At 39.9% G+C, this 26,262-nt stretch overlaps 1 protein-coding gene across 1 annotated transcript; it reads left to right on the top strand.

Annotated features, from left to right (window-relative positions):
- Positions 1-26,262, top strand: DTNBP1 (dystrobrevin binding protein 1). Its single transcript, XM_009872097.1, has 4 exons — positions 1-249; positions 21,490-21,645; positions 23,148-23,291; positions 25,350-26,262. The coding sequence occupies exons 1-4, from the start codon at positions 207-209 to the stop codon at positions 25,595-25,597; spliced, it is 591 nt and encodes a 196-aa protein (XP_009870399.1). The 5' UTR covers positions 1-206; the 3' UTR covers positions 25,598-26,262.

Genomic DNA, 26,262 nt, shown 5'->3' on the forward strand with positions numbered 1-26,262 from the left:
AGTTGAAGTCTCCATGTGCATGCAGCCGGCTGCGAGCGACCTGGGGAAAACTGGCAGCCGCCGCGTTACTGCTCGGAAAACGCAGCCTCCGAGCATCGCTCTTTGTTCTACCCCAGTGAAGATGCACGTCAGCGGAGCCACTTGGTAACTGGAGCTTTCGCTTGGCCGGCGCTGTGTTTCTTTTGACTTGCTTCTTTCGTACTGCCATGTCATCTCCAGGAGCCACCGAGAATACTCAGAAGAATTCACGTAGGTGGAACTTTATTAGACTCGTCTTTTATCGTTTCGCTGATTTCGTTTGCCAAGCGAATGTAAAATGCAAAATGAGATTAAAGTTAGCTCAATTAATTTCCTCAGTTACCACCGTTGCCTGATTTGTAAAGGGTGTGCTGTGAATGCGAGGTTAATTATCAACTTGATTTAGCAGATGTGAAAGAAATAGTGACTAAATGTCTATTTTGACAGGGCTTTCCTTTCTTGCGTGGCTTTTTGTCTGTTGCTTTGCCTTGTTGTCTAGATAATATTAATCGGAATTAGTAAAGGAATAGAAATACACAGATACCTTTTTAGCTCAAATTGAGGCATACTTGGCTAAGGGTGGGGTGCTACTAGAGGGTGAGGGAAGACACAGCACTATTATCTGGAGATAAAGCCGAATATAAAAAATTAGAGCCATGAATTCATTAGTATAGATGCAGTCATGGTAGTTCTTAGCTTCCTTCAGATAACTTAAATAAAGAAATTATAAAAATGCATATTTTTAAATGAAGCAATTAATGTTATCTGTGTCAGTATGAGCACCCTGTGTCATATAAAGCAATGTTCTTAATGCAAATAAGAACATTTTTATGCTGCTAATTTGTAACTAATGATGTTTAGAATGGTGCATTAATTCAAAAAGAAGGTGTGGATTTCTACTGTGATTCTTTTTATGTTCTTTTATATAACCACTGGAAGAGGTTTTTTTCTGTTACCGTTCACGTGTGGTATTTTTTTCCAGTTGATATCCAGGACCAAAATATAAATGAAACTATTAGACTGTTTTAATAACCTGTTGGAGCATGCCTTTGTTAAGGCTCTACCTAATGAGTTGGAATTCTCACCACTAAACATGATACAGAATCACGGAATGTTAGGGGTTGGAAGGGACCTATAGAGATCATCTAGTCCAACCCCGTTCATGTTAAATAATCATGTCAAGGGGAATATTTAAACAGTTCATCTGATATGGGAGAACTCTTTACCTTTATATTGTTTAGAAATGCTTCATTTGTCAAAATAGTTGTTTCCCTTAATTCTAGAGAGAAGAGCTGACTCCTTAAAGGTGGAAAAATTTATCCTGTTCTGCTAAGTGTGATGTGACCACTTTGTACTCAAAAATTGTCAGTTTATATATAGGTACACACACACACACTAATGGTATGTCCCTTTTTGTCTCCTTAACTACTTCACAGCTATTGACAAAAGTTATCTTTTTGTCTTGTTTCCTGAAACTCAAATGGAAGTGTGGGGAATTGGGGGCACACCTGTGAGTCTGTCTTTTTTGCCCTTATTTGCAGTCATATCCTAGATAGTAGAATAACTATTTAGCGGGGGCGGGGTCATGGCCCAACCTTGAAATTAGACTTCTGTAAGGATTAGAATATGGAATTGGAGAATATTTCTGAAGTGTGGGCTTTGGCAATGTCAGTCCTCCAACTACTGCTGGGAAGAGGTGGCAGTAACTAGAAGATTTAGTATCAGTGTTAATAACGGAAAGGTTAGCAGCTCTGTAGGTAACCAGGATTATTCAAAAATTGCTCATTCTCTTCTCTAGCTTGGTGATAGAAAAAGTAATGCAGAACTAAAGATGGCTTCTTACATTTTTCTGTCTTTCTGCTCACCATGTCTGTAGGCTGAGGTTAATGAGAAATTAAGAAATACTCATCTACCTACCTGCTTTTTTTAAAAATTGCTTCTCTACCAAGATCAGATGTAATACTTTTTGGCGTGCTGAAAGACTAAATGCCGTAAGCTCTTGCAGCCTGTAGCTGCATCTTAGTGCAAATGAATTTTTTTGAGTTTTATAATGACAGTATTCTTTCTTTTGGCATGCCTCTTGTATTTTATTATATGTAGAAGTGTAAATCTAAGTGCAGACATTTCATCACTTTGATTTGTAGCTGAAAAAGTCTAGAGTAGTAGATTATAGGCTTTTTATATTTTTCCCCATAGCACTTCTTATTTCTATAGTGACACTATAAATATGATGCTATTCTGGTTCTTACAGTGTTCAGAAATAGTAGAATTGTTTTAAAAGCTGCAGTAAAAATAATTTATTCCTTCTTTTCAACGTGTCCTTACATAAGTCTCAGTCCTGCCTTTCACAGCAGCACGTTATTAAACTACTCATTCTGCTCAGGTTTATGTGATGCAGATGGAAAGGGCGATGGCTGAGGTGTGCATGTGGGCGTGTAAGAATTCCAAATGTTTCTCTGCTTCTGGTCAGTAAGTAGAACAAAAATGTGGATATTCTGGTAAATCATTTTGCCCATTTTATTTGCGTGTGTTAAATTGTATCAAGGCCTTAGAGCTGAAACTGTATAAACATAATTCATCAGAGTTATAGCTAGCGTGATGTCCTCGTTGTGGTTTATTTGCTTTTACTTGAACAGGTGAAATAACATTCTTCTTGGAAAGTGGCACTAAATAATAAAAATAATGAAACATTTGAAAAGCGAGCTACTTCAAAAAATCACTAAGGCGCTTTTGTATGTATGCAATATTTCTAAGTATTTTTAATAGAGTATGTAAGTTAAGGCCTAAAGAGGTTAAGAGGCAGTTTTGACAAACAGAACATATTGCTTAATTTTTAATCAGTTGGATTACTCTGTGGATTAAGGTGAAATAAAAGTCTTGTGGAGATGTCACTCAGCCCTTTTTCCCTTTTACGTAGAAGCCGGCTACTGCTATTTTGATGTTGGATAAATAAGACTTGATCAAAATGTAGTTGACTGCGTCTCATTTTAAATCAAACAGAAATGGTGCCATTTATAGGAATAAGCATCTGGCTTAATTAGAAGATTATGTAATCACTCCAGATCTTGTGCACCAACATTTCCATTGGCTCAGGAGGGTGTTCACTTATAATCTTAAATCCTCATAGATTTGTTATCTCTTCTCCGGTCACCAAACATGAAAGTGAAAACCCCACTGTTCATGGAGAAGACAACTGAAAAAGCTTTGTGTGGTTTTCAGTGCAGCTTCGGCATTCACAGGAGTAGAAAATGGAACTGGTGGGACTTTATAAGCTCACGTTTTGTGGCTCAGTAGGGGCGTGGGAACTGCAGTTTTGCAGACCCAGCTGTCCTAAGCCTTAATCATAGGTGTAATCTATTTTTTTAAATGTCTTTTTATAACCGTACAGTGGAATTGGAAGGATGGGCTTTTTTCTCTTTGTTTCAAAGAGCACAAGTTGGTTGTCCGTGTGATTAGTTTCATGTGCAGGGGAGCTTCTGGCAGTTGCTGAAGAACAAGATCCTTCTCAAACCGTAGGGGTTTGGGTGACGGAGGTATTTTTGCCTTTTTGCTTATTGTTACGTATTTGGTGGTTTGTGTTGCTACTTAGTACCTGGTTCTCATCACACCCAGAGGTGTTTTGAATGCAAAGCTCTATGAAGGCTGACCGAATAAAAGGCAAGTGCTCGATTTTCGGCACATGTGGAGAACTATAACTGGTATAAAAAATTCCCTGGGAAGAAGTCGGGTACAGGTACTTCTCTCTCCCTCACTTTCTCTGTCCCTACACAGAGTTCAGAGTGCTTCTCTACCACTCAAGACTTCTGCATGTCTGTGATTATTCAGTCTAGTTGTCATAGAATTCGTGCAGTGATAATGGGTTTGGTATATGGAAGGACTGTGGGCCAACTATACAGCAGAAGAGAAAACAGAAAAGGTTATCTAACATAGACCAAAGAAAGAGTGGATTTGAAGTCATATCTCACAGAAATTTGGAAACTTTGAGGATTTCCGAGACAAAAGAAATGCAGCTATTTTTAAAGGGAAGCTATAAAATGCAAAACAATGTTTAAAGGCATTTTTAATACAATATTAAAAACATCATGAATGAATTTCAGGAAAGCCAGTATTCTTACTGTCTTCTTACTCTGCAGTCCTTGAAAGTTCAAGACTTCAACTGAGGAACTAATCGTAGTAAGAAGACATTTTCGTTTTAAGATACTTTAAAAATAGACATTTTTTAACATGAATGAAAGAAATTGTCCAGTATGCTTCTGCAAGAAAGACAGTCCTTAAATATGATTCTTATGCTTAAGTGAGATACATGTTACTAGATCTAATTCAGTTTTAGCTTGGACATTCTGTATTTTGTTGAGGCAGCAGCATAAGTGTGAAGGTTAAGTGTTGAGAACAGGCAACTTGGAGCAGTAAAGCATGCATAAACTAATAATAATTGTCTTGATTTTGTCTTCTGGTAGTTAATAGCAAGCCAAAAAGTTCTGTGAGTGACAGAGTGAAAATGATTTAGGAGGAAAACGTTCTCTGTCATGAGGTCACACTTGAGAAATGAACTGTTGAGATTAATTCAGCTGTGAGCAGGGTCAACAACATCCAGAGATGATTCAATCATGCGATTTCCGGTGGACGGTTGCAAATGAGGTGTTAGAGAAACAATTGAGTTCTGAGGAGAAAGCTTATTTCACAAGATGCAAGGAGAGCTTGGCTTGCTTGAGGGGGTTGGAGCAAGGAGACTTAGATATGTAAACGTGTTGAAGGAATTAGTATCAAGAAGAAGAGACAAATTCCTGAAAGGCCAGCATGTGTTGAGATGCAGTGGTTTGGGGGTTTTTATTTTGCAGTAATCAGTATGCCTTCAGCTAATTGTTAATTGTATTCAATTGTTCTAGCATTAATTCAGCAAAGAGGCTTTCTTAAATCCTGTAAGCACTCAAACTACTGTCTGCCGATGTTACGATACTGTTCAATCTTTTATTTTGTGTAGTGTCAATTGTTATCTGTATTACATGAGTTATGAAATCACCGGGGAGGAGGGACTTACAAGTATTTGAACAATTTCTACCGAAATCTCTTAGGCAGAAAAGTTTATTTTGGAAGCTCTTGGGTTTGTGACTTTCTTGGAATCTGCTGCTCTTCTGTCTCCAGAGAGTGAGAGTTAATAGCTCTGTACTATAAATTTAGTCATTGATGACTAACTTGAAACTTTCTTATGTAAATGTCATTTTTGCCATATTCCGTTAATTGCATCCCTGTTCCAGCAGTGTCCTTACCCGTCATTCTTAGTTGCTATTTTGATACAGAAGGCAATATGGCATCTTGCTGCTGGCAAAGTCTACTGTAAAGAGTTCCATATAAAGCCACAAGATTGTATATAACCATTTACTTTGTTGAAAAGGACAGGTCTGAGAAAAACATGGTGAAGCTTTTTGATTTTATCATTGCCAGAAGAGTTAACCGCATCTCAAGTCCCAAACTCAATTTGGATTCCTTCACAGGTGACAAAAGTTTCAGGTATCATTAATTTTAAAGTGCACTGACGTCTAACTTGGTCTGGTTATTTCTATGATGTATGTGCCCTTTCATATAGTAAGCACAGGAGGCAGGATAAAGTTTAATAAGAATATGTTTGGGTTTTTTCATTTCTGTTAAAACTTCCATTTGAAAACATCTCTGTTTGCTAGGAATGGCTGTTTGCCAAGGACAAAAACATACTGGTTTACCCATAGTTTTCAATTCCGTGTGGTACGTGATATTTTTTCTTATGTTTTACCAAGCTCCATGGAAAGTGTTAGGTAACCTGAATAAACATGAAGCTTCTGTACTATGTAACTCTGGTTTTAGAAGTGCCTTCCTTTCTTCTTTAAGTACAAATTGCTGACTTCCCTCTGCCTTTGTAAATAGAGCATTAGTGGACATCAGTGTGATCGCTTATGTCGTGACCCACAAAGAAAAATTTTGAAAGCTGTGTGCCCTCCCTTCCAGAGCCTTGGGCATTTGCCAGAACTTTGTGTTAAAGCCCACAAGGAACGGTAGCAGGACGGTTTTTGCCTTAAAAGATAGGTGGAGTTACACGCGGATCACCGAGCTAGCATCTCTGGCGGGATGGAGACAGATTTGCTCTGACAATATAATGCGCTTTGCAAGCTTCTATTTTAAGAATTCTTTGCTCGGTGACTTTTTTAAGACTATATGGGACAAGCGTTTTGTTTCTTTTAGGAGTCTTATGCTTCTGGAGGCTTCAAGTTCACCCTGATGTTGTTGTATTCTGGGAGTGAAAAAGCGTGTATCCCCAGAGAAGTATTTTTTACGACTACTTCTGAGCACAGCTCTTTTATATTTTATAGTTAAGCGACTTTAGGTTGTTCCTTTGTACTGTTACCTCTTGGCTAAGTGCAGTTCCATCCCTGTAACACGCAAGAAGTGAATTAATCGTAGGACTTCCCATTTCATCTCTTTACAAAAACCTTGGGTTCATCTGAGGAAGGGAGCCTTGCATTCCTCTTCAGGATGAGTGCAGCGAGGGCAGGGAGAGTGCAGCTGGCACGACCACGTGCTGCCGTGCTTGGTGAGCCTCGGCTCTGACCTCCGGATCTCTCTTGGAATGAGAAGGTAGCTCTGGGCTCTGACAGGTGTTCTCCGAGCACAGAAACAAGGGTGTGTTTGTAACGACTGCGTAGGTAAGGCCGGGAAGGTGAAGTATTCATCCGCTGCATGGGTTTACAAAACCTCGAAGACTTGGTGGATGTGTGTTATGCTTCCAGCTGTGCTGATTTGATGAGTTGCCTTTCTCTCAGATCTGCTTCTTCAGGTGAATAAAGTTGAAGGTCGACATCTTTTCCATTACCTAGGACTTCTGAAGAATATTTAAACAAAACCTGAAATGCCCTACACTGAAGCCTCACTTGAAATGTGTCTCCTGATTTGATCATGAGGGGTATTTCCAAACAGACAATCATCAGATTTTATAGGCGACTTCGCTGTAAATGTGCATTCTTCATTTTATCTGTGAATTTAAGAAAAGCATTTCTCATTTTAATTTCTAAACATGTGCATGCTTATAAAATGCAATCTCTCTCCAGCTTTTTGCTGATTTTTTCCCCTCTAGGCTGAGTATCATCATTCAATTTACTATTTAGAAAGCGTTAAACTAGTGTCAGAAAAAGCAGGCCATCAGTCTTTAATAGCTGCTGACATGATTACAGTTTTCACTTCAAAAATGGATTATAATAGCAGTATACAAGTATATAATTTCTGACCTATTTTGAATGCTAAGTGGAAACTGCTACCTTGTATACTTCTTCAGGAAAATGCAATTCATTCCAGCCCTCCAATACTTAGGGTGTTCATATGTGAAATTAATTTGTAATACATTGAGTACAGTACATTTGTACTTGAGAGTGTGCCTACAGGTCTGTAAGTCTATTAACATTATCTTTGGGGGTTCACATCTGTGTAGAGATTTTAATATATAAAATTAATTCATAAAAATAAACTAATGAAATATATATAGACACATGTATTTTTTTAAAACCAGATTAATGTTTTTAAAAATTTGTTATTCTGAATAGATATATATACAAACTACCATTTTAAAGGAGACCTTACAGTTTGAATTTTCGAGTGAAAGAAAGGAACTAATTAATACTTTGTGAAAATCTAGAATCTTGTGTCCATTTTATGGTTGGCTGAAAATAACTTCTTTCTTGAATAACACACCAAATTTACTAATTTATTTGAAAAACGTAGTTTTGATGTATTGTTAAGCCTTAGTGGGGTTTTTTTTTCTTCCTTCTGGACCAAAATTTCAGCTCTGTATCGTTTGATTTGGCTCTATGTGATACAGCCACTCTCTGATGTTGATGCTACATTTAACATATATGTAACTACATGTATTGTCAAGGGAACTTGCTTGATAGATAAGGCATGCATGAAAAAGAATTTAAAAGGAATAATATCAGCTTGTGTGTTTCAGAATAGGAGGCTTTTTCCTCAACATCTACAGTTTTATAGAGCATGAAATGATAATAACGATGTTACTTTGATTCCTTATGCATGCTTCAGTCCTCATTAGCTTTGGATAGTCACTGCTATAAACAAATTGGATTGTAAGAGAATCACAGTAGGTCGAAGTTCAACGCCTGCTGACCACCTTCTTGGTGTTCATTCCGTCGTGGAGAGAAAATACATGTAGCAACAGAATGGGAAAACCTCTCTGCCCCTCCCAGCCTGCAGTATTTCTTGGTTGTGATGCCGTGAAAGGCCGTAAATCGAGCCTCAGTAGTCACAGTGACTATTAAGCAGATATTCTTTATTGCAAGGCTGGATGCACAGGGGATCCCTCCGCCCAACACGCATGCTGGAGGGAGTCAGATGCGTAGCAGGTTATACATACATATTCATGATATTGCTGAGAAATTATTAACATATTCATTATTTTCTGAGAACTCATTATCATAGGTCACCAGCCACTCCTGCATGCGCAATATAGTCTTTCAGTGGTTGCCAGAGGTCTCTGGTTGTGTTTTTACTTCATCATGATAGTCTTCATCGGGGTGTCTTTTTGATGAGCTCCATTCAATCAACTCCTTGTCTTTGTTACAAAGAGACCCCAAGGCTGGCCTAGGCTGGTTCTGCATATCTTAATGGCATTTGGGAGTCCTGGGGCGTTCTGTCTTTGAAGAAAAGAGCATCCTGTCCTTGGAGATAAGCTCCCTTTGTAGAATACCTGTGTCTCACACCTGTTCTCCTCTCGCTATAACTATGGCTCCAACTAAAACCACGGCTTCAGTTTATTCCCGCCTCCAGCCTCAAACCTCGTTCATAATTTCTTGTACGTTCAGGAACTGATACTAAAGGTGATGAATGTACCAAATGCTGTCCCTGGTTTGTTTCTCTTTGAAGATTGTGCAGCTCTGGTGTTCAGCACGTTCCAAAGGTCTGTAGTTAGCCAAGCCCCAGGACAAGTTAGAATATTTCAGCATTAGTCTTGCAAGGAGGTTGTTCTTTAATTGCTCTTCACTGTCCACTCTTGCCTGTCTCATTTGTGTTTTAAAAGGCATTGCAGAGTCTGAGCATCAAATGTTTAGATCCCGGAATATTGTTCGTAACCCACTTCCATCAAATTTAATCTTTTATTTAAAAAACGAATGGTGTTCATGACTACGAATGACATGTTCTCTGTATGGAGCCAGTGAAATCAGATGTGGTGTCATCTGTTGGAGTCTACGGTAGCAGCTAGGAGATGAGAGATACTCTGCCTCAATCTCTCTTGAAAGCTTCAGCCTTAAACTTTATAATTTTATTTCTGTGATAGTGTCAAATAAAAATACTGTTGGTTGCTCTAAAAAGGAGGCAAGGAATCTTTTTGCCCGTGGAAACTGGGTGCCCTTGGGTCTGACAGAGCAGATGTATGATGACGGGAAGAAAAAGAAGGAAACAGGGCAGATATAATGGTGGCCTGAAGGCAATGTTTTCCCACTGTCATGCTGAATGTGTTGTGAACAAATAATTCATATTTAATAAAGGTCAGGTTGTGTTCTAATGATATCCTCCTCTAAAATCGGTGAATATGCGGCATTTGGGAGGTATGTTACGCAAGCTTAGATACGAAGGTGAGGAAAAATTGGCCACTGAGTAGGATCTGCTTACAGTTCCTGCTTTCAAATTCAGCAGTTCTGCTTTCTTTTTCAGAAACACTGGGTAGGTGCTCTTTGAACTGTTACGGATATGGGTAGCTATACCTGTTGTAAAGATACAACACGATTTTCATGGTGTAGAAAATGACACTTAAGTGCAGAGAGATGCTATTTAGAGTAATGGAGAATTAGTTAAGAAATTCAGCTTTTTCAGCTGAGTGTTTACACTAAACACAAAATGTGCATGTGCTGTGTGAGATTTCAGGTACTCATGACTACTGCTGAAGTGTTCTAAAGAATAAAATGAAAAATGGAGTTAGTAGAGCCTTATTCATATTCAAGAGATAAGGAAAAGATTATCAATTAAGTATTCTGTATTATTAATTAGTCTAAAGATGAACATTTTTCCAGTGCACACAAATGACAGAAGTTGATTGATACAGATGTCAGGGGAATTAATTCCTTGTTTTATGTTGCATTGCAGCACAGGCACAAATAAGTGCTTGCTGTACCGAGGTGTGGCAGGAGATGTTGAAGACTTGTGTGGCATCCATGCGCGGGGAAAGAAGGTGGGGGGAGAGAGGGAAAGGTAGATTTCATACAGCTGCATATGTTGAAAAGAATGATCTCATAGGAAGCACATTTTACAGGTTTCACCGTCCTAATGACATTGACTTCCCTCTTCAGTCAGCCCCCTTCCCCTTGTAAGTACTTTTATCAGCTTCTTGATTTTCTGCTATTTATTCACTCCTCACTGTCACTTTGATGGCTGTGCATCCTTTAGGTGGGGTTTGTTTCTTTGCTCGAATAAGATACTTATCCCAGGTGTCACCTGTCAGTTTGGGTTTGTTATAGGCATAGGGTTTAGTCACTGCTGGTCACACAGCGTGTGCTTTCTCACTCACTCGTGATTGTTCCTGCGGTCTCTGGGGTTTTTTTCTGGCAGAGCAGCTTCAGTAGCGCGTATTTCTGTGATAACAGCGTATTTCATTGAGGTGCCTTTTTGTTCTCAGTGTTTGGTTTCAACATGGCAAAGCCTTCTCTGCCTCTGGTTTAAATTTCTTTCCCCTGGCTAATATTGTTTTTCTCCCCACAACTTGTTTAATCTCTACTAGACTACATAGACTAGACCAGAATAAAGGGTCATATTTTATTTATTAGTTTCCTTTGATAATCTGAGTTGTTAGTTGCCCTTCCCCTCTGCCTCTGCCCCATCTTTGTTTCTCTTATGTTTGTCTTCTCCTTTCTTATTTCTCTCTTATTTACTGCTCCACTGATGCATTAGTAACCTCACGCTTGTGCTCCAGCCTCTCCCCAGTTTTCTGTCTGGGTGCCTCTCCTTTTTTTTATATATGTGTCGAGGTGTTGGGCTAAGCAACTGATAAACCTGTAAGTTTTATACTGCTTTAGTGATGGTCGTTTCTCCTCATAAGAAGCAGGTGTAAAACTGTCAACATCAAGTGAGGAAAACGTCTTACTGGTAATTACGATCTTTTTATGAGGGTGCGGATGACCTGGTTAGTTTTACTAACCAGTGAAACTTGTCTAGCTGTATTTAATCCCAATAAATTAAGTCTGGGTGTCTCTTCTTTTTTTTATATATGCATCGAGGTGTTGGGCTAAGCAACTGATAAACTGTAAGTTTTATACTGCGTTAGTGATGGTCGTTTCTCCTAATAAGAAGCAGGTGTAAAACTGTCAACATCAAGTGAGGAAAACGTCTTACTGGTAATTACGATCTTTTTATGAGGGTACGGATGACCTGGTTAGTTTTACTAACCAGTGAAACTTGTCTAGCTGTATTTAATCCCAATAAATTAATCTGTTAATCACGATTCATTAAATCAGTTAATCTAATCTTAAAGTGTTAAGATTTTAGATCTTGCACACATGAAAAAAGACCTGCTAGTTTTGCTCAATATCTTTAAACCAGCCTAATGCAGTACGTGAAAAATTAATGTTGCAGTCATTTAATTTGGCTTGATTTGAATGGCAGACTTTAGAAATCAAACTGTTTCTGCAAGCTCAACCAATACAAGCATAGGTTAAAAATGCACTGTTATTTCATGCCTAATGCTGCCCTTGATGCATTATGACTAAACTGGAGAAGCAGTTTTGAGCAAACACCGTTATCATTGTGGCCTTTACCAGAGCTCACAAAGTAGGGAGACTGTTGGTCTTCCACCTGATGGCAATTCTCTGCCAGCTGCGAGAGGATGGATGAGGGTTGATCCTCTTCAAAACAAAACAGCCAAAAGGGATTCTTCTTCAGAATCGCTCGGTCTAGAGGAGTCGGTTTTTGGACCCAGCGCCCGGTGATTACTTGCTGTGGCAGTACCAGTTTGATGTAGTACCATACAGTCGGGTTTATTGTTTGGGCAAGGGATGGTCTGCCTTGACTTTGCCAACATTGAGGCACCAGTTTACCCTGGTTGTCTTTAAAGAATAAGCATGGGAAAACTTGAATGTCAGAGTAAAAACATGAGAACTACTGATATGTTGTGGCCTGGTCCATTGCCTTCCTATTAGTAGCAAATATCAGTTACCCTATGGAATATTGAAATCTTGGAATATTTAAAGCGTGAGACATTCCCCAGGTTTGAGCAAAACAAAGAAGTAAATCCATCCACACTCTTCTGTCGGAGTGTACAGACTCTAGGCAAGGCAAGGTCTTGGTTTTCTTCCCATCTGCCTGTATCGTATGGGTTGCCCTTCAAGGTTTGTCCTAAAATGCTTTTTTTAAAAAAAATTAGACATCAAAGTTGCAGAAACTGTCCTGAATTAGTTGTAAAATTATGGAAACGCTTTGACACTATATATATAAAGGTGACCTTTATTCCACCCTCAGCATTTAAAATTGCCTATTTGAACCATTTAGAACAAGTCTGCTAGAAGATGGCACACAAGTAAGTCAGCAAGCCAATGGAAGCAGATCATCTTTCAAGACTTTTTTTTTCCCTCCAAAAGGATTTTTCTTAAATATTTTTCAAGATCATCAAAAGAATTGGCATTCTTATGATTGAGCTTTTTTTTTTTAGGGTCTGCTGTTTTTCAGCTATTGACCATTTATTATTCTGTAAAAAATACAGCGAAGAAGCAAGTGGAATGATTTTGAGTATATGAAGACTAGATACATGGAAGAAAGCATAAAATGTTTAATTAAAAATTTAAAACTCTATATCGTTTCTTTCCTCTGTTTACAATCCAGACCCTAACTAAACTGTTTTTCACATAATCTGTTTTGTTTGTAAAACCAGAAATCTTCAGTGGACAAAACACACTGATGGAAGTTTCTGCACTTAGAACAGATGTCCTGTTTCTTGTTCTTGTTTCTTGTATAATGCCATTCCATAATAGAAAGGGAGAAATTTTAACTGTGCAAATATGGTCATATATTCTGAACGTATTGCTTTATTATGTTCAGCCCTGCAGTGTTCTGTCTGAAAGGTAATACAAGTTTTGTTTTGGTTGGCTTCCTTTCACTGTGCCTGCATAGTTGTTCCTGTCCATTTGGCTGAATTTAAAAGCAGCCCATTAATTGAACAACATATTCGTAAGAGAATATGAGAGGGTCGTTTGAAGAGGTCTGCCTTGCAGTATTATTGAAAGTCGGGCAAAGGCATGCCATTGCTCATGTAGCAAATTAGCTTGACTAGCAGACAGCCCTGTTCCGTGTTCGTTTTTTAAAGATAATGATGACACCTTTGTTTTGCATTTGAGAATAAATAGGGATTTTAACGTGAGTCTGTCATAACTGATACTCCCTGTGTAAGGAATATGCAGGACTGCATTTGTTTTGAAATTGCTCAGCTGGTAACGTAACACAGGTAACTGTTTGCAGGTTAGTGCCCCCTCATGCTGTTGTGTAGAACCTTGGGATGCTGCTGGTTTGTTGGAGTGGCTGGTACTTCAGATCTCATCAAACAGAAGTGTTTAGTCGCCACTAGGATTTCCAGGGCTAGTCTGCAGTGTGGTTAATATGGGGGCATTAACTGAATAGTGTTGAACTGGACTGAATTCACGATCTAATGGTCTGTTTTCTTCCTAACTTCTAAAAATAAAGAAATAGAACCAGCCCTGATAGGATGAATGAATAGCATTTGGGGGGCATGTAGTGAAGAAATTGTTTTGACAGACATGGAAGAGGAAATGGACGAAGTGGTTAAGAAAAAATAAACAATTCTAGTGTGCTGTGCGTGCTACTGACAGAATGGTTGGTTCATGGTCTTCTTAAAATATTACTGCATAAGAAATTTTGATATTGTGAACAAACTAGACTTCTACATGAGGAAAAGAGTGATTTTGCTGATGCTCCCGCGGTTCTGGCTACTTGACCATTTGGGTTTAATTTGTAGAATTTTTCCCCTATTACACTTAGTTTAAAATAGAAAGAAATTGAGAGGACAAAAAACCCAACAAACCAACAACCGACCAACCTGTTTATTCCTTTTGTAGTTGATCCTTGGTCCTTTCATACTGATTGATCCTGCTCCAAACAGGCAGACAAGTGTGTTTTAAGCATTAGTATCTCCTGTGTATCTTTGGACACAGTCTCGGCTCTTGTTTATGAAATAAGGGATATATTCGTTTCTCATTTAAACTGTGAAATTTAGACTCTCTTAAAAGCCCCGTTTTAAGTTTTAGAAACCAGGCCCTGACTTTCTCAATGCAAACAGAAAACCAGACTGATGATTTGGAATGGTTTTTGGCATCAGATGCTTCCAAGTATAACTGGAATTTGCTAAATAGTCTCTTTCACTGTTAAAAATGTTTTAAGAGTTTTGATGGACATAGAGTTTTTGTCGTTGTACGCTGTTCTTTACCACACATTTGTAAAGCACCTTAGGGTTAGGGTTATCAAATGTTGCCTGTTCTCAGAGGGTTATCTGTTATCACATGTAGTTTACGAAGTGTGTACTGAGTGCCTTACCACGTGGAAGAGCTGTGAAGTCATCTTGCAGCTCGTTGCATGATTTTTTTTGTGAAAGGTAGATTTTTTTCTTTTCTTTCCTGTTTCTGATGGAGCAATAATTGCTTATAACCTAAGACTTGTCTTTAAAGTATATCTTAAAAAAAAAGTCCTCTGTCAATGTCAGGTAAACCAGATGAGGCTGAACTGAGACTATGAATCCACAGCTCACTCCCTTTGGTTCTGAAACCTGTCGGGCTTGTTGGCAGACCTTACCCCTCTCTCTGGAGAGCAAGGTATAAATTGCATGTTCAGATCTGAAAAGCGGCTCCTCTGGAAACAATATATGGAGTAAACCCCTCAGTTTTGTTTGGTTAGTAGGAAAGAAGACAAGAATTTGTTTACCTTCAGGTTTTTTGAGGCAAGGTTAAGTTAAGCACTGACTGGTGTCTCTCTGCCAGCCTGTGTAGCCGAAGATGGTTCTAGTTCAGGTGAAGAGTGGTTTCACCAAAGCAAGAGTTTGACACTTGCTGTTATTCTTAAGGGCAAGTAAAAGCTGACACCTACCAACTGATTTGTCATGTTGTGGAACCCATATTTTCAATGTGTGCACAATGTGTTGTGACAGCAAAACAGTCTCTCTTCATTTATTTATGTGTGTACGCGTGCACATAATTGGATCTAGAAGGCAAATACCTCAGAGTCGTGCAGAGGTTAAGATTAGCACTCCTTGTAGGAGCAGAAGCCTTTTGCCTGTCTTCGGGAGCCTTCCAGTCCGAAGCACAGGTGGTGGTTATCTTTTGGGAATGGAATATAGTAATTAAATCATTTGATAGGTCAGTTTGTGCTCGGCTAATGGGATATTATTAATCTTATTTGGGACACTTTCATGGACTTTTGCAATCCTGAAGAGAATACTGCAGTGCTGTGGTTTCTAAGTACTTTGGGTTTAGATTTGCTATTGATTCATTTTTCCAGTGGAAAATGAGTATTTTTGAGGTAAGACAGTAATTGGAGAGTGTATGCATTAAATACAGCTTTTCATGACAGTAGACTGATGCTGAGTCATTTGAACTGTTTTCCAGTATAATTTCTGTAATAGCAGGATATTTCTGTAGCATTTGGCTAGATTTGTAAAGCCAGAAAGACAGAAATTGTCTTCTGGAAAGACAGGTATTGTCCCTTAAGTGTTCTTGGGACCATAAATGAAATTGAACAGAAAACTGGAAAATGGCAGATTGTAGATTATTAACCCAGAAGTAGTCAAGTATGGGTCTGGAGGAGAGAATTTCCACCCTAAAGCTCCTGCTGTAACATTACCGTACTTTTCAAGACGTGGATTTGTACATCTGAACGTAGGAAAATACCAAAGCAAATGTGAAAAAAATCCTAAGGTGCTGTAGAACAGTATGTCCACGATGATTTTGACTCTAGGTAAAACCAATTAAAACAGTTCTAAAATTGTTCCTGGTTACCATGATTGTAGGCATGAAAAATTGTCTGCTCTTAATTAAAAAAAAAAAATATCAAGAAGGAGACAAACACACTCAGGTTGCGGGATGTTTTTTATGTTAAAGAAAACGGCCAAGAGTGGTCTTCCTCTTCCCAAACCACAGCAGATCTGGTTCTGAAACAAGAGTCGGTTCTGCTGCTGTGGGCCACCCTGCAGAGGAGTCCTCAACCTGTCGTATTTTTAAGCTTGCAGAGAATAGAGCAAGGTGAGAGCAGTCTAAATAATATAAAGTGCTGTGTAGCTGCTCTGCAGGATGTTCTGTTCGTTTTGTTGCCAACAAGTGTGGTTGGGCCAGGCAGGCTTAAAGCTTTTATACGTAACTTCAGATGCTCTAGGCTTGTCTGAACCCTTAAATTGACTGCAATGTCCGCCCTATTGAACTGTTTAAAAACTCAAACTCAAACTGGATGCATTCTGTCCGTAGCTCGGCTGTATCCTCATCTGCTGCAGCGAGCCTCTGCCCTGCCTTAGAAAGGTTTTGTCATACTTTATAAGTGCTTTTAAAAAGTAGGAGAGAGCTGAAGAACACTGTGAAAGTAAAAATCAATGCAAGTGCTATAACCTTTTGTTTAGCTGACCTAAAAGATCCTAATTCTGTCAAGCTCTAATATTCTTCTGATACACTGTGAGGCGGATGATTATAAAATCTGTGGGATTCCTTTTTTCTTTTTCCCATGAGTTTGCCATTCGGTGGAACATATTTTTAGAACCTCCTAATTACCGTGATTTCCTGGTGGCCAAATCAAGTTTGGAGCTCTGTGGAAACCTTTCCCAAGCTGTGTTTCCTGTCGCGTTGGTCGGAAGCTGCTTCTTCCTCCAGATGCTGCTTTAGTCACTGGAGTATGGACTTACATGGGCGATTATTTTTATTCTGATATTTGTTTCAGCTTATTCTGTATTTTCCAAGGATCTCAAGTAAGCAATTTGTTTGTTCAGAGGGTGTTCCAAGGTAAGCCAACTTGTTGAAACTGCTTATTGGGCAACTGAAAAAATAATTTCTCTACACTGGCGAAATCTCTGCTTTTCTTCTTGACTAGATTGCTTCTGGGCTAATTAGAGTGCTCATATTGTGATGTAATCTATAAAACCACTTAGAAATTATCAAGGAATGTATATAATCGTTTTTACTGACTGATTTTTTTAAATGAGGAAATACTTTGATAATTTTAGTAAAATATCTCCATGAAAATGCGACCTTTAGAGAGTTGTGAAATGATAAATCTCATTTGGAATAATGGACGTTTCTTCCAAGAGAGATGATCTTTCCGTCACCAAATGCAGTGATTTCCTGACTTCACATTCTAGTGAATCAGGGCCTTTGGATCAAAAAAAAGAAAGTACTTTGTAAAGAGACTGTTTAGAAACAATTAAATCTTGTCGTTTTCACTTGTTTTCACTCCTGTTTAGAAGAAAGACTGTGCGCCTAATTCATGCATCTTACAAATTTTTTTCAAGTTTTGCCTACAGTCTCTCCTCACTTACCAGCAAAGTGTAGTGTGAGAGTGCTCTGAACTTTCCCCTCTTTTTATCAAAGTGTACTCTAAATGCTGTCAAGAATGATTTAAATATTTTTGAGAAGTGCTGCCTTCTTTGAAGCGCTCCCCGCTGACTTGTCTTGCTTTGATATTTTTACTTTAAAGGGGATATAATGAGGCAGTTTCAAGTCTAGATTCCTAAGTTGGAATGCACTTCAAGAGTAACTTGGCTGGCCGTGTCTTCTGTTGCTGGTTTTTGTGTTTATATCGTTCTGATTTTTGAAGGCTGTCAGTTGTTGGGCCAGTAACCAGCTGGCTAACGGGTTTTGACGGTCTCGGGCAATATTCTTGTAGCCAAATTACGACGTTACAGCCTTGACGGGTGGGCAGCAAGATGGAAAAAGAACTGTTTGGCTTCAAGGGTGGCAGCTGATGAGTCGGGCTCTCCCTGGAGGCTGGAGGGGTGGGCAGGCAGCCCGCGGTGTATGAAGGGGAACGTGGCCAGGGGATCAAGGGAAGGGATTTATCCTCCCACCCCACTCTCAGCATGTCTACCTGCCGTGTTCAGTTTTGGGCCCTCCAGTAGAGGAGGAACATGAAGAACCTGGACCGAGTGCAGTGAGGGGCTGCGTGAGACTTTCGTGTCTTTGGTGAAAGCAAACATCCCCGTAAGTAATGCTTGCGTACGTTGCATGGTCTTGTTGAATAAGTCTACGAGAACCAGATGAAATATAGAGGAGAGGGGAAAACCAGCATTATGTCTGAGCTCTAGTTTTTGTGTTACTCTTGTGTTTTTCCCTCCCTTGAAGTATCCCTGAGTGTATCTGTTCTAATGAGAACTATAAGGTAACATAATAAATTAATTGAGGGACAGTAAGCCAAATGTATAACAGTATGAAAGTCCAATTTGACATCTTTCTAAGGTCTGATGGCTGTGTTAGCAACCTAAACAAGCAGTTTTTTCAGTTGCTGAGGGTTTTCTTGTAGTTATTCTTCTAATTTATTTTATTTTTAGCCATGCTTAATCAGGAGATCTGCTGTGCGTTACTGGAAAATAATTTAAAGTGCAACATGGCCTCTTAGCTTGTTGGCTGGACAGAAATTCTAGCTGCTGCAGCAGAATTTTAATTTGTGGGAAGTGTTGGTCAGACATGTGAATAATCGCAGAAAATGGTGTCCCTTGCACTTCAGGACTAGGCGTACAAGCTATTGTAATTTGTTCCTTGGAGTTTGGATTCTTCTTAAGATACAGGAGGGGAGGTTTTCCCAGAAAGAAAAGTTCAGTTGTAAATAAAAATATTGTATGAAGTCATAAAGAAATAATCTACCTTGAAGTCCTGCCTTTAATAAATTAATGTTGCAGTAGGAATACAGTGTCTGGTTAGCACAGCTTCTGGCTGCAGCGGGGTGTCGGAAATGCAAACTGAGATGTGAAAACATGGGTGTTGTACCAAATGCTAATATTGTACTCCTAGTCTTGTCTCGATTTCTGAGCGTGTCAGGTACCGGTAATGTACGTAAGAATATGTCTGTGGACATGCACAGCCTAGGAGGGTATATGGGTGATACTTCTGTCCTTCTTAGCACTCCTTCAGTGCTGGCTCTACTCAGTGTTTGATAAACACGTAAGACTGCACTTGGACTCTGGACATAATTCTGAATAGCTTTGTAAAAGAAACAATATATCCCTTTTTTTTCTTGTTTAGCTTTAACCATTAGCTTCATCTAGTCATCCTTAGCCTTTCTGACAACAAACAGAAGCCCCACATGTAGCAGTTTGGTTTTGCTTAGCCAAGCAGCTTTTATTTTACCTGGCAGAGCGTGAAATTGTGCAGCAAGGTCCTTGATGTTAACTCTCTCTAACTGGAGTACAAGCCAGTGACAGCTCTTCAGCTCGAGTATTTGGAGTTTCTTTAGAATATGTCAGTGCAGCAGGCAGCTGTTACTATTTACCTTGGGCCAGTGGCAGTTTCAATAGTTAACAGGACGTTTTAGGCAAAATGGAAATAAAAAATGAGGATGCAGTACTAAGAAATATATGCATCAGTCTTACATGTTGTTTGGATACTGCCTCTGTTCTGGGGTTAATAATATCCTGAAGTGCCAAGACAGAGTGCAAAACTGTCAGAATATGTTACGAGAAAGACAGGATATTTCTGTTGTCAGTGAGAGCCGCTGGCCTTTATTATTACAATTGAATAGCTTTTCTGCATCATACGCAATGTTATTAATAATGGCTCATCATTCACCACTGTAGTAAAGGAGTTGCTCCAAGGAATTACAGAGTCAGCGTACACAGGCAGTGTAATTGATAATAAAGATATGATAACTTAAAGGAAGATGCTTTCTTTATTATACCCTCATGTTTTACTTTTGAAATCTAGTTTAAGAAAAAGATTTCAGCTTGTTTACTGATGTTTTAATGGATATTTGCTATGTCAGTCCAGCTTTATGGCTACTTCTGGCAGCTATCATGGCTCAGTTGCTTCTGTATATGATTTGTGACATGGATGCAGGCAACAGAGTGAATTACTGCTCTCTGATGTTTTTGCCTGGCTTACTAAAACATCCAGTGCATTTGGATAATAATCTCCATAACGGGAAATGCTTGGTGATGAAATTCCTTATTTTTATGTTAATGGTATTCTACATTTTCCCTGGAAGACTGACATGACGCTTGTCATAGAACACCTTGCTCATAGTCTAGCTGTGTCTGTCTCAGGTGTGAAAGCATGGACTTACTTTACCCAACAGTATTTGTGGAACTTCCCTTAATGGGTAGAACAGCCCAGCAAATTCTCTCTTTTTTTTTTTTTTCGTAAGCAGAGAGCTTGTGAGACTGGTTTAGCAAAATGCACAGAAGACTCTGAGAGGAAGGATTCCACTTTATGTATTCCTTCTAATTTATTTTTTTTCTAAAGCATATTCTAATAGTGGTCTTGCTAGAGTTAGTACTTCAATAGCTCCATCTTTTTATTCTTCCCTAAACAGTGTGATTGTCTATTTTGTACATCCTTGGCCAGTTGGCAACTCCTGTAGGGCAAAACAGGAGAAGGAGGAGTTTGTTGGATAATACTCAGTCTAATACTTTTTCTGCTGTAGAAGGAAAGAGGAACTGCTGGAGACGTGGTGCAGATAACGTATGAGCAAATGTGGTTGTTGCTGTGTGTCTGTACGAGCTGGCCCTTTCTGCTTGGCGTCCTATTAGTAACTCAGGGCGGCTGGCTCTGCTTTTTCCAGTGTCAGTATCAGCAGCATCCTCTGGCACGTTCTTTGCTGCTGCGCACAGAGAAGACCTTGTACACTGATGGCCGTGACTGTGCGGCGGTGTCACTGAAAACAGTTCCCTTGCCCTGCTTAGGCCGACGTCACAGCTTCTGGAGATATGTACCTGCACTGCACGTAGGATATTCTTCACAGGAGTTTTCCAGTCTGTCTGGAGGCTGACAAAACCAGAATCTCACACGCATGCACACACATAGATTTCTGTGTATTTCTATGTACCTGCATAGAAACGTACCTACGTTCTTCTCACTTGTGGTGCTGCAACATTCAAATTAAAAGTTTTACTTTTGTGTATTTTAGGTATGTACGATAGCAGAAGTATCATTATCTGGTAGTGCTTTTTTTTTGGCAGAATTCTGAAATCCCCGTTACTGATGGACACTGCTTTCACAGGTGTTAAACTGTATAAATATACAGTTCAAGAACTCTGCATCTTGCCTCAAGATAAATAGATGTGGCATCACTTTAATGTGAAAGTTACGCTGCCTTACCCTCTCAGTTTTAAAATACAGTTTCAAAGCCTTCTTTTATAGCAGCCTGTGTTAAGAGTCTGTAATAACAGTCTGCCAGTATTGAACTGGTTCAGTAGCTTTTAAATTCTGAGCGTCAGGGGGATACACATGCAATATTTTATTTGTTGATTTGTTTTACACTCAGCTGAGCTAGATGCTGAACATGCACAGAAGGTTCTGGATATGGAGCACACCCAGCAGATGAAGCTAAAGGAACGTCAGAAGTTCTTTGAAGAAGCCTTCCAGCAGGACATGGAGCAATACCTTTCTACAGGATACTTGCAGATAGCAGAGAGGCGAGGTAAGTTTTAAAATAACTTCTGTGTCATCCAAAAATAACTTCTGCGTAATCCACAAACAATGTGGGGGACATTGCTGAGGGGTCAGAGTCACCAGCAGTTCTAATACGTACAGGTGAAGCATTGCAGTGTCTGAATTCTTCCTCGGTGGAGCTGGAACCTCAGATAAGCTCTTTAAACAAACTTTGGGTTCTGGGGGAACTAGAGCCCTTAGAAAATCGGTCAGGCTCTCTGCTGGTTGTCTTGAGGAAATGTTAAAGCGCTGCAGTACACCTAGAAGAGCACTTTTCTCTGCAGCTGAAGAGTGCACCCATATCTAAAGGTACAAATGGAGGTAGCTGCTTCAGTCCACTGGAGTTCCAAAGCCTGGGACTGTCACCTGGCAGGAGAATGTTAAAAGTGCAGGTGAAATCTCAGTGTTGTATTTCAAAACAGTTTCCAGCTGGCAGCTCTTCCCACTGTGTGTAACGTACAGCATGAATAGGACACTGGAGATGAGATTAAACTCTCTCCGTATTACGAGATGACTCAGAAGTCTGGCATCTCCCGACTAGGGAAAGCACAAGAGTGCTGTAGACACTTCCGTGTGGGAAGGATCCGTCTGTTGGGCCAAAATGCAGGGACTGCAGGACCAGAAAGCAAGCAAGCGGGAGACGGCATCGCTCACGCAGCACGACAGAATTGTAGAGGCTCCGTCCCTGTGCCGAGCCCGGTTCTGCTGGTATCTGTCATGTCAGAGCGAGGAATACAATCCAACATGTAGCTGTTAAATTTAGATAAAATGTTAAACTGTTCATTGTAATATTTGATGTTGTAGATGCAGCAAATGGACTTAAATCCAAGTTTTGCTTGTTCCGTGTTTACACGGTTTATTTTTCAAGGAAAAAGACGCTCATCCAAGTATTTAATTTGGTTGCGAACTGTCAGTATTATATTGACAATAATAAGGAATTTGCTTGAGTTGTTAATGTTAAATGCCCAAGATGAGAGAAGATATTGGGCGTCAGCCTAGGTTTTGCATACTGCTGTCATTTATGCGGCTGATGGAGTGAGGAAGAAGGGTGACTGCTCTCTGTGAAAGCCCTGCTGAATTTTCATGCCCCTCCGTGTATTGGCATCTAGTGATTCTGTGCTTAAATGTGGTTGTCTTTCTCTAAAAAATCTTCTAGTTGAGAGAACTGGCACGGAGCGTTGCGAAATGGAAAGTTCCAATCTTTGCCCCCGAGCCTCATCCTGGCGTATTTCTTACGATGCAATTGCTATAAATATTGTTGCTAAAAATACAGAAATGGTAACGGGCATCAGCTTCCCGACCAAGACGGCGGAGAGCACGCTTGGATTGGGGCTGAGATTGCTGCAGAGCAGCTCCTGGGCGGGGGGGGTCTGTCCACATCTAGTTTAATTATTACTAATGCAGACAGTTGTAGCAGCCGGTGAAGCCTTTATAGGCAATAACATCCTGTGGCCGACTGTGGGTTTGCTCACGGCACTGTTTTTACTGCAGAACCGATCGGAAGTATGTCTTCCATGGAGGTGAACGTGGACATGCTGGAGCAGATGGACCTGATGGACATGTCTGACCAAGAAGCACTCGATGTCTTTTTAAACTCAGGAGGCGAAGACAATAACATGCTTTCTCCTATGCTGGGTATGGTTCTAGTAATGACCATGTGCTTAGCCGTAAAGCGATGGAATTGCTCCATTTTGTTGTATTCAGTGATGTCATCTTAGAAACTGTTACACGTTCGATTGAGTATTGTTCATTAGTGGTTTTCAAACCATTTAGATCTGGTTGCAGTATGAGAGAGCTTGCTGAAAAACTTCCTTGTCTTTTCTGGACTGTCTCTTTTTTTCATGTAGCATTGTGGTCTGTTTGTAAGTGTGGACAGGTGACATGTTACTGCCTTTAAGTTTCTCTAGATGAAGTTAATAGAGGATATTTTAACAAAGATCAACAGAAAGTTGGGGTAGTTAGGATTTTAAGACCACTTTCTTAGAATTTGTCCAGAATTTTGGCATTTCAAAGTAAATTTGGACCGGTTGGACAGCGTACAAGCTTCAAAGAGAGACACAATTCAACATAGCAGCCTGTATGTATGGAACATGGCAGTATTCTGGAAGCTTCTAGATAGTCAGGCTGATACTGCACTCTTCTCTGTTAGTTAAATTGGATTAAATTAATCTTACTCCAAAATTTTGTTTATGTGTTCCGATACACAAAACCAGCTTTACATTTTGGGCAAATTGCAGCATGACGAGGGATCTGCTTATAGCAGGAAATTTAGTAATACTGGATACTTTTATCCACCAGGGAATAATAATTTCTTAATCAAAACCTTGTTTTAGTACTCAGATGCCTTTTCCCAAAAGAAATTAAGTTTTCTTGAAGCTCCTTTAGATGTAGTTAGATTTCTTTTGAAAATACAGGCTGAAATGCTTTTATGAAAGTACTTACAGGGAGGAAACAGTGTGCTTTAAATCCTATATTTTGGGACACATAAAGAAAAATGTTACTAATATCTTGGGGTAATCTTCTTCCTCCTTGTATATAAAGATGATTATTACCTGCTGCGAGCATGGAAAGTTTACAGAAAGTAGGCAAGGCCTACTAAAGGTTTTCAGTTTTTATTGCAAAAACTGAATTCAGGTGGCTGGTTTTGGGGGAGGGGCATCCAGCTCGTGCGTTACTGAAGTTGATCATCGTTTGAACACACAAGTAATTACAGAATCTGGGACCGTTTCCCCTTTGCTGGGTCTTTGGATGGACACAGTGTTACTGGATTAGCTAAGGAAGTGTAGAAACTACTTGGTGTGGTTATTTTTTCCTAAATTGATGTATTATTAGCCGTTGGAAGAGCTATAGTGTTGATTTTGTGCTGCCATGTAAGTATCATACTCAGAAAAAGGAGTTGGCTTAAAGAGAACTCTCTGTTTTGCTGTCCGTGGAGAACGGGGCTGGTCAGGGCAAGATGCATTTCACAATTTCACTGAACGGCCACAGGTAAGTTAGTTTAGTAATGGCTAAAAAGGAGAATTGGCTCAAGACACTGAAGCAGTTTCAAATTTGTCTCCGATAAATGTTGCCAGCTGAAGTCATTTGTTTTGCATCATTTCATGACAGTAACTTGAATTGAAAAATTGACTCTGCCACCCCAGAAAACTCCTCCTCTGTGTGTGGTGTGTAATGCAACCAACTGCCTGCGGTGTGCACAGCAGAGAGAGGTGTCTTCAGAAACATCTTCCACGTGTCCCTGGTGTCCAGGGTAAATGGGTGTACAGCTCGGGGCACCTGCTGCATGTCCTGGACCGATGCAGGGGGTTGGAGCCACAGGGTGCTTCCAGTCCAGGCTCTATTTGGCACATCGCGCAGAAAGATTGTTTAGATGTTTCCCTATTTTTCCTTCCTTCCTTACTGCCAGGAAGTGTCCAGAGAAGAGGGCCTAAGCTAGTTTTGAAATCTGAACTTAAACGCTACGCACCACCAGAAGCAGATTAAAGCCAGCCCGTGGCTCGTATTTGAGATCAGCTTCAGAAAAGGCAAAAGGCAGCCCTGTGTTTTGGGGAGGGCGTTTGGCAAAAGCAGCCCAACGGCCTGAACATAACTCGTTTAACCCCCGCTGAGCTCGGATCATACTGGACTTCTCCGTTCACTCGCTGAGCCACAGCTTGATTGTCGTTGTTGTCGTTTTTTTCTTCCAACTCTCAGGGCCTGACTCCAACACCTATGTGAGCGAGATCAGTCTCCAGGTGCCGAGCCAGTCGGAATTACGACAGAAACTGTCTTCGCTGTCGTCAACCTGCACCGATTCCGCCAGCCAGGACGCAAGCGAGGGAGAGTCTCCGGTCGTCCAGTCTGATGAAGAGGAGGTTCAAGTGGACACTGCTCTCGCTGCTGTAACTGAAAGAAAGGCGCCTTCAGATGTTAGTGACGAAAGTGACTCTCAAACGATTTGAATCTTAAAACCATATCCTTTAAGAATGACTTCTGAATGAATGAACAAGTGAATGAAGAGCTTGCCTGTGTAACAGTTTGCTAACCAAGCGTTAACAGTCAGATCTTTCTACTTAGTAATACTGCCTTTTTACAGAATTGCCAGTCATGTCGAGGTTGGTTTTTAAAAAAGACAAAACAAAAAAAAATGCCTAAAGCACACACACTTTACCAGTAGTCTTGGGGCTCAGGGGAGCAGTAAAACTGTTGTATATACTATGTATAAGAGAATTAAAGGGGAAAAGATACAAGTTATTTGACCACTAACCTTTAAATGGCTGATGGGTAATACGTAGATTTGATGTGTAATACTGAACCCAGATTGTTCCTTGCATGTTTTCAGCTGCTGCAAATGAAGATTTAAGATCCAAACCAAAATGAAAAGTTATTTTCTACTCTTTCCTACCTACTGTCTGCCTACTGCCTTTGTCTACTACTGCAGCAGCATCTACTCTCTCACACTTCTTATCCAGGACCAACTTAGTTGTCATAGATGTTAAAAAAAAAAAAAAAAAAATGAAAAGGAGGAGATGCATACCGAAATGTTACACTCCTCGTGGAGCAGGTATCTTAGCATTGTATAAACTTACTCCTCTTTCAAGATAAAATAAAGTATTTCTATCCCAAA

The sequence above is a fragment of the Apaloderma vittatum genome, unplaced genomic scaffold (assembly GCF_000703405.1).
Source record: "Apaloderma vittatum isolate BGI_N311 unplaced genomic scaffold, ASM70340v1 scaffold11306, whole genome shotgun sequence".
Lineage (NCBI taxonomy): Eukaryota > Metazoa > Chordata > Aves > Trogoniformes > Trogonidae > Apaloderma > Apaloderma vittatum.

Excerpts from the sequence above, each read along its gene's own strand:
- DTNBP1 (XM_009872097.1), top strand. The coding sequence starts at position 207 with ATGTCATCTCCAGGAGCCACCGAGAATACTCAGAAGAATTCAC. Across the intron at positions 250-21,489 it reads GAATACTCAGAAGAATTCAC|CTGAGCTAGATGCTGAACAT; the intron begins GTAGGTGGAACT and ends TTTTACACTCAG. Across the intron at positions 23,292-25,349 it reads CATGCTTTCTCCTATGCTGG|GGCCTGACTCCAACACCTAT; the intron begins GTATGGTTCTAG and ends TCCAACTCTCAG.